At 36.5% G+C, this 12,476-nt stretch overlaps 1 protein-coding gene across 3 annotated transcripts in view; it reads left to right on the forward strand.

Moving 5' to 3' along the window:
• The window catches only part of LRRK2 (leucine rich repeat kinase 2), a 129,714-nt gene that overhangs the window by 14,094 nt on the left and 103,144 nt on the right, over positions 1 to 12,476 (forward strand). For 2 of the 3 annotated variants that reach the window (XM_036889384.2, XM_057492517.1), the window contains exons 8-12: positions 4,442 to 4,561; positions 5,211 to 5,347; positions 5,451 to 5,530; positions 6,850 to 6,956; positions 10,679 to 10,808. In XM_036889384.2, coding sequence (XP_036745279.2) covers positions 4,442 to 4,561; positions 5,211 to 5,347; positions 5,451 to 5,530; positions 6,850 to 6,956; positions 10,679 to 10,808 — 574 coding nt within the window. Of the gene's footprint in view, positions 1 to 4,441; positions 4,562 to 5,210; positions 5,348 to 5,450; positions 5,531 to 6,849; positions 6,957 to 8,685; positions 9,583 to 10,678; positions 10,809 to 12,476 lie in introns of those variants that run through there. The other variant, XM_057492518.1, reaches the window with a different exon arrangement.

Here is a 12,476-nt window from a genome sequence, read left to right on the forward strand (position 1 = left end):
ATGATGCTGCAAAAATATAAATGGGGTGCATATCTTTTTAAGTATTTCTCTGCTATTGGTGCTCTGTCCTTAGCAAAATACCTGATTTGTCTTCATCTATTTTTTCATAGTATAGTCGTTCCTTTTAAAAATTAATTCATAGTTCTAGATAATAATGTTTTGGTAGTTGGTTGTATGTACTGAAACCATCTTCCCCTGATTGGTGACCTGTCCTTTCGTCATCTTTAAGGTGACTTTTGTAATTTAGTTTAAAAATCAGTTGCTTTGAGCTTTACCCCTTTTAAATATACCTTAGGAAATCTTTTCTTAAGATAATAAATATATGTTATCCAAAATCTTTGTAATTTAAGGATTAAAACATTGTAATCTGTCTTGAATCATTTTCTATAAGTAGGAATTCAATTCCCTTTTTTATAATATGGAAAGCATACTTTATTATATGGTTCATCCATTTCCCAGTGGTATGATACACTGAATATATATAATGTATATGTATTATACTTCTATAACATACATTACATATATTATTAAATATAGGTTTCTGTTTTTATTGTTTTTTTGTGGCATTGGTTATTTTGATTCATCTGGATCCAATATATTGTTTAAATTACTGTAGCTCTGTAAGTCTTGATACTTGCAAAGCTAATATTCCATCACTAAACATTCTTCTTTAATTGGGCACAGTTTGACTTTTTTCTTGGGCCTTTACTACCCCATATAAATTTTATAATTAAAATTTTCCAGTTCCTTGGAAAACTTCATTGAGATTTTGACTGGAATTTCAAAGTATCTGGATATATTCAAGAAGAACTGGCAACTTTTCTTTATAATTTCTTCCATACAAGTCTTGCACAACTTGTTAGTTATTTCTAGATATCTTGTTTTTTAATTTTATAAATATCTCTTTTACAGTTGTAGTTTTGAACTGTATAGGCATAAAGAAATGTGAATGATTTTTTTGTATATGGATTTTACCTTCCTTTCTAAACTCTTTTATTAATTCTAACAATTTGTTTATAAATGCTCTTAAGCGTTTTTATGTATATTTGTGAATAATGACATTTTGAGTTCTTCCTTTCTTCTCTTTATAAACATTATTTCACTTCCTTGCCTTCTTGCATGGCCCAGAATTATTAGTACATTGTTAAATAGAATTGAATTATTAATAAAGGCATTCTTGTCTTGTTCTTGACTTTGAAGAGAATGCTGTAGTATTCTCCCATCCAAAATGATGCTTGTGATAAGATTTTTGTTGTTTTAATCTTGTTTTCTGACAAATAGCTTTTATCAAGTTAAGAAGTTTCCTTCTGTTCCTTGTTTGTATTTATTTTTACATGTGGCTTTTATTTTTAAATGAGTGTTGAATTTATCAAGTATTTAAAAGAATATATTAAGAACATCTTGATAATATGGAGAATTACACTTGCAAGTTTAATAATGGAATGTCATATTGCAGTCCTGTGATAAATTTAACTTGGTCATTTATTTGATTTTTTATACATTTCTAAAAATCTCTTTTTATTTTCAGATCTTCCAGGTAACTTTTAACTACCTCTTGTTTGCTTTTGTTTTTCCTTTTCGCCCCTTTCTCTTTCCTTTTTTTTCTTATTCCTTTAGTCATAATACATAGCTATCTTGTGTTCTGTATCTGATCATTCCAATACATGAAGTTCCTGGGAGTTGAAACCCACTGCTTCTAGGCTTATAGTCAACATGTCACAAAGCCTTGTTTTCTGAACTGCATGTGAGTTTCTCTTGGAGTTAAATCTGAGAATCCTGAGGACCTAAATTACAGGGGCTCCTCCAGAGATGCTTACCAGGAGCTCAGGGCTCAGGACTAACCTGGGAACACATCAGAATATCCTTTTGAGCTTAATGTGGGAGATGCTGATACCTTGGAGAGAGTCCAAGGCTAGTCTGTTGATCACAGTGATAATTTCCCACAAGGCTACTCTGATTGTCCCTTTGCTTTCAGCTCATAGTTCTTGTCTCAACTCTTTGTTTGGCCTCCTACTCCTTAACCCTCCCCAGCCCGAGTACATACCTTGAAGCTTCCCTTAATATTTTTTGTGAGCAGAACGGTGCATTAAAAGCTGAATAGTTGGTGAATGATAAAGTAGGATTAACTGTTGGTGATTGGTGCTGATGACCTTTCCCCGAAAGGATTATCAGAAATGTTTTGCGCAAACTCAGGATTATTGGAATAGGCATTTAGCCTTTTATCACTACAACTTTTGGGGGAAAAATCATCATTCTTTTGAAAAAACTAATTTTCATAATTTTACACCAGCAACTTAGATTTTTAACTTCTAGAATTATGACTATATCTCCTGCATAATTCAGAAATTCATTTCAGCATTAGTAAAGTTGCCAGGTAGTATCAGTTAAGATGGGATTTTTAGAAATTGAATTTTAATTTGCATGTACAACTTCATTTTATTTATTTCCTTGATAAGCATATATCAAGTGCTTGTCATATGACCAAAACTGTGGAGATATAATGATAATGTCTTAATATTTGCACAGTTCTTTCATAGTTTCCAAAGTAGTTTCATATATGTAAGGGTTTTAGATCCTTGAAACAATCCTGGGAGATGGAATATTGTTATTATCTCCATAGTTATATGAGGATCTGTTTCAGCAAATTGGTGTGTCTTATCCAAGATCATAGAGTAAGGGGAGAAATTAAACTGAAAACCCAGATTTCTGCTTCCCTAAACAAAAGAAAGCATTTTTTTAAAAAAGCGTAATAGCCATTTACTAATTTATGCCTTTTATCAGGAGAGATTTTTGCTGATTATATTTTCATGAAGGACACAGTTGTATAAGCTAGCTTATATATGGAAACATTTTAATGTAATTCAAAAGATTTTTTTTAAAGTCTAGCTAATAGAGTAGTGCACTAAAATAGAATTCTCTCTTTCATGTTCTACAACTTACTATAGTCAAGTTCCAACTTGCACAACTTATATTAAAAGTGTGAGTTCACCTTCATCCCTTGAAATAAGTGAGAGGAAGAAATGCTTTGACTGTCACGATTGAGGAAATGGTGCTTGGTTGTCAAATTGGCCTATAATGGCACAGTAAGGTGCTTGGTCTTATGCTGTTGAAATCAAATAAACCATACAAGCTGTCTTATTTATAAGTTTTGTATTGTTCTGCAAGAAAAGCTGGTTAAACTTTAACTTCCTCCTCATAATTAAAATAATAACCCAAAGTTAATATATAAGCACTTAACATTTTGTCAAATTATGTAGTTTACTTATGAGCTTACTGCATTTAAAGGCCTTATCCAATTTTCTATGTATTTTCACGTACATAGTCTGAAAATAAGATAAGGTCAGTCATACTGGCATTTGCTCAGTCACACTGCTGGTCAGTGGTAGAGCAGCTGTTGGCAGGGACAGGGGAGTAACAGTAGGAAAAAGAAGGTGAACGGGACAACCCAAGTTTAGATAAGTTTGTAAAAGCACAGGAGAATCTTTTCAAAATGGCACTCTAAGACTAGACACCACCAAGGGCTGGGGAGTTTGTCTACTTAGTGGCTGAATGTGGAAAAAGCAAAAACATAAGATGTTGAAAAGGAAGAGCTAGACCTTGTTAAACTGCCTTTTGATTTTGAAGTCACTGATTAATTTTTGGTGTGAACTTTAGGCTTTCCATGATATAAGATCTTTTCCAGTTCTGGCTTTGTGTCTCAGGGATTATATAACGACACTTACAGCTAAATAATAGTTTCATTCTTCCATCCAGAAGGAAACCTAGTGACTTTTAGTGAGTTGCAAGCCAAATGGAAGGAGGTGCATATTTCTGCATTATCATTTACAGATTATTTTCTCATAGGGATTTAGATTTTTGGATGATGTGTTGATTTTCAGAAGAGTGAGTATAAAAAGGTGTGGGGCTTCCTCCTGGGTTGGGTTAGAGGTGGTAAAATATTCCCTTATTTCTCTTCTAAATCATCGCAGACAAGATCAAGTAGTGATAAATGGGGCAGTGGGTTTTTCTGAGCAGCATTCCTTTAAGTGAGAGAAGAGCGTTTCAGCAAAAGCATTTGATGACAAGGGAGGGTCTTTTTTCGTCTTTCTGAAGGCAAGAAAGTTAAGCTGTTTTGTCCGATGATTATTGTCATGCCATGTGTATCAGTGTTTCACTTGAGGACGCCATTAGAGGCAGTCAGGGAACACAAAGTTAATAGATCCCAAACATATCATTTTTGCTCAGTCAGTTCCATTGTCTAAGTAAGATAATCGAATGACTGCATGAAATAAATCTGTAAAACTTTACACAACCATATTAAGCTATTTTGATTAAAGTAAATATATGTTTTAATGCCATTAAAATATTCCTAACTCCTCAGACTTATTGGTTCAAGTCCTGTTATGTAATTACAGGTGATTTAAATTCCAGGAATTCAGCTAACATCTTCCTTCACTTTCAGGTAATTTTTTCAATATCCTGGTATTAAATGAGGTGCATGAGTTTGTGGTGACCGCCGTGCAACGGTATCCAAAGAACGCCACGTTACAGATCGCAGCCCTCAGCTGTTTAGCACTCCTCAGTAAGTCGCTCTACTAAAATGGAAATTCTTGTGGGTGCCTTTGGTCTTTTATTTTTTTAATATTATTTATTTTTTAATTTTCTTTCATTGAAGTATAGTTGATATGCAATCTTTATATTAGTTTCAAGTAGACAACATACTGTTCAGCAGTTCCCCACATTAAATCTTCACCACCACTAGTACAGGGGCTCTCTGCCAAGACAGGAAGATGCTGCAGAGGGTGCCTTTGATCTTGAATGTGAACATTGTGACAAAGAAGTCACATGCAGAGAAGGAAGCACTAAATGCCTTCTCTGTCCCATGTAATTCATTTTCCAGTCGAGGACACTTTCAGGGGAACTAATAGTTGTGATTAAGTGCACCCTTCCCAGTCTGTACATCAGGAAATACATACTTAGCTTTGTCATTGGGCACCTAATCTCCTCAATTTGTCTTCTCTTAACCTGTTACTTTTGTTTGGAAACCTCTTCCCTATTCAGTTATTTAGCCAGGTGGGATGGCAGTCCTCTGAGGTGTGTAATGTATTAAAAGGTCTTTGCAATTAACCAAGGCCATTATGAAAGAGTACATCGCTGTTGATGATGTTTCAAACTATGGACTTGAAATTGGTTATTTAAATGGTAAGTCCTATATTTATATTTTTTCCAAGCTGAGACCATTTTCTTGAATCAAGACTTGGAGGAGAAGAGTGAGAATCAGAATGAAGAAGAAGAAGAGGATAAATTGTTTTGGCTGGAAGCCTGTTACAAAGCGCTAACATGGCACCGAAAAAACAGGCACGTGCAGGTTGGACCCTTTCGTAAATATCAGATTTATTTGAAATCGTGTTTGTTCAGTGATTTATGTTTTGACAGGTTTCTTTTTTTTTTTTCCCCCTCCCCTAATCCAGGAGGCTGCGTGCTGGGCTCTAAACAATCTCCTGATGTACCAGAAAGGTTTACACGAGAAGATTGGAGATGAAGATGGCCAGTCAGTAGTTCTGATTTTATAAGATAGAAAATTTCACTTATATTTTTATATAAAATACAAAATACCATAACTGCAACTTTTATTGTTAGAAATATTTTCGATACGGTCATATATGTTTTAAGTGTTGACGTAAGACAGTAGTGGATATATAAGATGTTGTTCGGTAGTCAGTAAAAGGTGGTGTGTTTGAGAGTTATTACTGAGAGATTTGGAATCGAGAGTCATTCAGTAAATTAGGAATGTTCGAAAAAACAAAAAGCCTTTGCATTTTTGGCCAGTCATTTAAAAATGCCATATTGAATCATCTCAGGTGATAGAAATTACAGAGCCATCTGTGACCTCTTCTTCTGTTGCAGGGACTAGCTAGCAGGTTGTCAGTACCAGGAATTAAATGTGGTAGGAAGCCTCCTTTAGTGATTGCCCCCCTGACTGGCACTGTTGGCCTGTCTTCCCCTGAGAGAGTTCTTCCTGGCCGGCAGCTCTTGAGGCTTTGTGGGTGTGCCATTCAAGCATCATTAGACCAGCCCCTCTCTCCCAGACATGCAAAATATGAGCAGAAGTTTTCACGTATGTCACATTTGCCTCATGGCCACAAGCCTTTTTGTTTTACAGCAACTGCTTGTATTTGTGTTTTTTGCTCTGGATGTTAAAATTTGAATGACATCAAGGACATTTAAATAGTACTATTCTACATCTCAAATCCTGACAGCCTGTTTGTATAGTGACCCACTGCCAATCAGAAGGGAATTCATGACACATATGCCTTTTAATTAAATTCCTCCATTCTGAAAGGAATAGCAATCTTTTGAAAACTATGTTAAGCCAGTGTTGTAATCCACTTTGAACAACCTTTTTAAGAGATCAGAGTTAGGTGGATTTACATTACAGTTTATAAATTTCAGTTCATAGCACACTGATCCCTCAGTATCCACAGGAGAGATTTAAAAGAAATACATTAATAAAAGAAAATAAACTGAAGCTCTAGATTTTAAAAACTCATGTGAATTCTTTACATTTTTAAATTTTTCTTTCTTCCTCCCATTATCTTCTTTTTACTCTCAGCACCTCTTTCTATAGTTGCTGTATTTTTTCCTCCTTATCTGCGTATCAACTTTGAAGAAACAGGGAAATACTAATATTAGTATTTAATGGATTTGACTCTAACTTTTAAATGTAAAACTGTGTAATGATAATTCATTTTTGTATGTGGAGGTGGGATAAAATGTTGTTTATATGCCCTTATTTGTTAGAGGTTAGACAATGATAAGTGCGAATTATTAAAAGAATAGCCACTAATTTTGTGACTGTCTCTGTGGAAGGTTCCCAGCTCATAGGGAAGTGATGCTGTCTATGCTGATGCACTCCTCGTCGATAGAGGTCTTCCAGGCATCTGCAAACGCATTGTCCACTCTCCTGGAACAGAAAGGTAAGGGGTGCGCCATATTTTTTAATAAAAGGAAACACAGTTTTTTTTTTTGTACTAAAAGCAATACACTGTAAAAAATTCAAACATGTATATGTATATCTGATTATACATATATATGTATATGGAAGGATAAAGAAGATATTAAAACATTTTGGCATTTTTCTTCTGGATGTGTATGTATCTACTCACACATAACATATACAATGTATTTTCTATTTTTTGCAGAAATGGGATCATGTTTTACTCTTTTATAGCCAAATTTTATATATTTTTTTGCGTTGATAAATGTAAATTCTCACATTATCATTTTTAGTGGCTGTATAGCTTCTCAGTGTATGCCTGTGTTCAATTTTATGAACTGACTTCTTGATAATGAACTTTTTAGTTTGTGTCCAGTGAGATGTTTTCTTTGGTACCTATAATAAACACCAAATGGTCATTTTTTCCCATTTTCCTTTATACCCTGTTCCTGTTATTTTCTTAGGGAGACTTTCTAGAAATGCAATGGGTGAGGAGGTAGTTACCATTTAAAATCTATGCATTTAAAAACCATCACATGCATATTTCTTTATGCTGTTATTTAAGTCAAGTCAAGGGAGGAATCATCTCTTCTTCCTTTTCCTTCTTTCTCATTCTGCCTCTCAGATGGCAGTTTAATAAAAGGCTTGCATGGACAAGGGCCCTTAGAGATGGACAGAGATTGCCCTTGGGATAGTGAATCCGAGCAGGGGCGGTGGGAAAAGCAATTGCTTGTCTCAAATCCCCATCTTCTGCTGCACAGATACCTGCATAGGAATCTTGCTACTGAAAATGAGGACTGGACTTGACTTCTTTTGTGTGGGGCACTTAGGAGAGGAGACCAGCCTTTATCCTGTATAAACATTGTGTTTGTTCTGTAATTCTCTATCCCTTGGAAATCTTTGGCATGCCAATGAAACCACCATGATTTTGTGAGACTTGGGCAGCTTCTTGTTATGGTGTCTGAGGATTAGTTATATTTGGAGTCATCCTTGATTGCTTTCTTCAGAATCTCTTCTCTGCTCTCTCCGCTTCCTTATTTCTTTGTTCTTGATCCATTTTCTGTTGTCCTCGGAGTTCTGCCTGAGGAGGGTATTAACCTAATCAGCTTGTTCACCAACCTTTGTGGGCGACTGCTGATTGAAAGACTCTTACGAACGCTGGGTGTGTAGGGATGGATTTTCCAGAACAATGACTGGATTGGCAGCCAGAAGAATTGGGTGCTGCCTTGGTGGTACTCAGGCCAAGACTCAAACATCATGTGTGACATTTTCCTCATTTAATTAACTAGTTCAGTTAATATTTATGAGCTCCCCCTATGTACTTGACAGTGTCCTAGGCAGTTGGGATATGCCTGTTAAATGGAGTACTCCCTGGCTCATGGAGCTCAAACTCTAGTGGGGAAGATAATAAAGCTAAAAAAATATATGATATGTGAGGTAGCTAAGAAGTAAAATGAAGCAGAGCAAGAGGATTTATATTAGGGCTCAGAGGAATTGAAAGCATGACTAGACAGCCAGGAAGGTGACTGTTGACCCGAAGACCTGAAGGAAGTTGTATATTGTTATTGGCCTTTTAAAGAAAATAATTTACTGCTAAAATGGAGTGGTACAGGTAAAAAATACTATGCAGATAGCTGGTAAATGAGATGTGTAAAGTGTTATGTAAACTAGTTCTAAGTGACTCCGTGATGTAATTTCTTTTCCTATGTCTAGTATTTGATGAAATTTCTATTCTCAATTTTCTAGTCAAAAGTCAAAAGTTGAGTTAGTGTTCAGGACAGTGGTTCTTAAAGTGTGGTCCCTGGACCAATAATCTCGCCTGGGGACTTACTGAAGTTGTAAATTCTAGGGTCCCCATACAGACCTGCCGAGTCATGAACTCTCGAGCTGGGACCCCACAAAGTGTGTTTTAACAGCCCCACCTTTCCTACCTCCCAAACTCCCCAAGTGATTCTGATAGAACTAAAGTGTGAGAACGGCTGGTCTAGAAAAATGTCGATCTTTTAAAGTATCTCCTTGGTTAGAATTTAGCCACTTTTGGAGGGATTATTAAAATTTCTGATGTGACCAAGCAAAACAACCAACTTCTCACCGTAGCTTAATGTGTGATATCCTGGATGTCTTTAAAACATGTGAGTTTTTCAGATTTTGGCAGTATTTTAGAATGTATGTATCACTTCCACTTATTTCTGAGTTTTGTCCTGTCCTTTCTCCCTCTCCCAATTTTAGATTGATAACTCGTTTTTCAAAATGCAGACCTTCCTCATCGCATGATGAGGTTACGTCCATGTAAACCCACTGTAAGTCGGGAGTGCATTTCATACACCTAACCTACCGAGCATCATAGCCTAGCCTAGCCTGCTATAAAATGTGCTCAGGACACTTAGATTAGCCTTCAGTGGGGCGAAGCCTTCTAACACAAAGGTTATTTCATAATAAAAGGTTGAATACCTCACATAATTTATCAAATACTGCACTGAAGGGGAAAACCGGAATGGTTGCGCAGAGACAGGATGGTTGTTTACCTTCCTGATGGTGAGGCTGCCGGGAGCTGTGGCTGTTGTCACCAGGGAAAATCGGAAGGCATAGCAATAGCTTGGGAAAAGGTCAGACCCCAAATTTGAGTTACATTTTCTACTGAATGTGTATCGCTTTTACACCATTGAAAGTCAAAAAAAAAATCCTAAGTGGTTTAAACCATCATTTAATAGGGACTGTCTGCAGTGCTTAGGTTAAAACTTCCTAAGTTTCATTTTCTGCCACTTTCAGGGGGTTAAGTTACAGTGTAATGTTGGAATTGACATTTATGTAGAGGCTTCAGGACGACTGATATTTATATGGAAACTTCAAGATAGTGGATATGCAGTTAATGAAGGAAGCTCATTTCCAAGAGGGGAATTATTCTGTAATTATTACTGCTGGGACATAGGTACTTTTCCACATATAATGTAAAATCAGCTGTAAAGCATATCTGTGTTTTCCTTAAGCTTTGGAATTACTCTGTGAAAATACATAATTATTTATGCTATCGCTGCTTCCCATTGCTTTGCACATGATCGGTGTGTGCAAAGATGTGTCCATAGAAGTGATAAATGTTCATACAGTCCACTGGGGTGAGTGGAGAAGGCCGCTCTGGGCTGCAGGCGACCCAGCCTAGTTTCAGCTCCTGCCTCTGCCCCACTCCTGGCCCCCCAAGATCTGCAAGGATGGTCAGTACCTTCAGGCACCTGCCCTCAATCCCAGCTCACTGGTGTCTAGTAAGTCTCGTGAGTCGTAGCTCTGTATACAGACAGATGTCTTGTGAAGTTGTTTAAAATATCTGAATGAAGTTTAAGTGTTATTACTTTTCTGGATATTGTATAAATTCTGGATAAAAATAAGTTATTATTTTAAAACATTTTTCTGCAATAACATTCTTTTTACCTGGATGACGATGACCTTGGATCCAGTCTACTCTGTGAGTAAAACTTTAAAAACTAAGACCTCAACAAATGGTTAATATCTGTGAAAATATTGCAAGTGGTATATATTTTAAAGAAATAGATATTCCTGATCTTTAAGTTGTCAATGAAATATAATGTACTTACATGTACTTTCCTATGAATTTGGACTATCTTAATATTCTGTGTCTTACTACGAAATTATGAAAAGTATTTCATAACTTCCACTTTTCACTAGTAACATTTAAAAAAAATCTTGTAGATAACTTCAGAAAAATCCTGTTGTCAAAAGGAATATACCTGAACGTATCGGAGTTGATGCAGAAGCATATACATTCTCCTGAAGTCGCAGAAAGTGGCTGTAAAATGCTAAATCATCTTTTTGAAGGAAGGTAATATAGATGCATGGACTTGTGCAGAATATGTAATATTGGACCAGGTAGAATATCAATAATTCAACCATAGTTCTAAGAATGAAAAGAAAAGCACGAGGCATTTGAAGACTGAAATGCTGTGTAATATAACCTCCTATCCTGTTATCATGGACTTATTAATCTGAACATTGAAAGGGGTGATAGAGATTGTAGAAATAGGGTGAAGGTTTGCTTTTGTGCTTCATGCTTGGTGCCGTTTTGGAAAATGGCAATTATACAGTACAGAACTTCAAACAGCTTGTCAAATTATTGTGTAAATCTGAAAAGCGTAAAAGATAAAAGCAGGTTGTGGCTTCTAATTGGTGCTTTTTTACAACTAATATTTGGTGTTATTCCTTCATTTGAATGAACTTTTTCTCTTCTTCCTGCTTTCATTCCTTAGCTGAGGAAGCTTTTAATCACATCTAATTCAAATCCAGAGATGTTAAGATACCATGGCTGGCTCATGACAGACAGAGACCTGATCCTGGGGTGGCTGAAGGGGTGAGGTTGGGTGGGATGGTGAGTGTAGGGGGTGCAGAACTGCTGGCTTAAAAAAATAAAACCTGTTTAAAAGACCCAGACTGAATTACCTACCGAAGGTGTCAGCTGCAGGATGTTTGATCAGAAGCCTGGTTTGAGCTTATGAGCTCCCTGGCTGGAGACAGCAATTGTGTCCTGCATAGAAAGCACAGATGTTATTCCATTAACTTTGGAATAATCTGAGTATATTTCAAAGAAAAAAAGCTATATGGAAACTGTCATGTATAAAAGAAAAAGTAGATGGCACAGATATTGCAATGAAAGCGATCTTATGCACTGGCTGTCCCGCTAATTGGAGCCAATGATTTGATCTCTGAACGTTAGGGTCCTCACTGGTAAAGAGGGATAGCAATAACCATCTCATAAGTTTTAAGTTTATAATGTAAGGGTTAAATTGGTTTTTACAAAGTGATTGAAATAATGCCTGCTGTCTTTTAAGCACTCAGTAATCAGAGCTGTTCATAAGAATACTGTTTTTAAATATGAATAAATGAAATGCACGTAGTATGATAAGCAGTATGTATTATATCTATAGATTGTAAGGAATGGGGTTATATGTCTTTAACATTCAGTTGAGCTAATCTATTTGTGTTTATATATATCATACCTTTGAGTCTTATTTCTCTTATTTAAATGTTGCTCTTAAATAGTTAAATGGCAAGCATATCTTAAATGGTGATTTTTATGGTCCTGGAAGTGTGTGAACCTTTATAAATGAGGCAAAACACAGTGGAATAACCTGCAGTTTATGATTCTGGGCAACTAATATTTTGAGCTGTTCCAGTCCTGGGGATTCAGAGTTCAGTTTGACCATGTGCCTGCCCCCAGGAGACTCATTGTCTGTGATGGGAGCCCGGTGTGTGACCAGGTCATTGCAATGCAGGGCAGGGCTGTGTGGAGGGAACAGGGGCAGGAACAGAGTGGACCCAGCGGGGGTGGTGAAAGAAGGGAGGCTCTAAGGGAGGGATGTGTCCACACTGGGACTGTAAGGTGGAAAAGAGGGACTGTATCTCCATGACCACAGAACCCAGTGAAGCAAAGGTGTGGCTCTGATTACACCAGTTTCAGTTAACGGGGCATCGTGCCAAGCAAGGACTGCTGGTA

Source organism: Manis pentadactyla, chromosome 14 (genome assembly GCF_030020395.1).
Source record: "Manis pentadactyla isolate mManPen7 chromosome 14, mManPen7.hap1, whole genome shotgun sequence".
NCBI classification, from domain to species: domain Eukaryota; kingdom Metazoa; phylum Chordata; class Mammalia; order Pholidota; family Manidae; genus Manis; species Manis pentadactyla.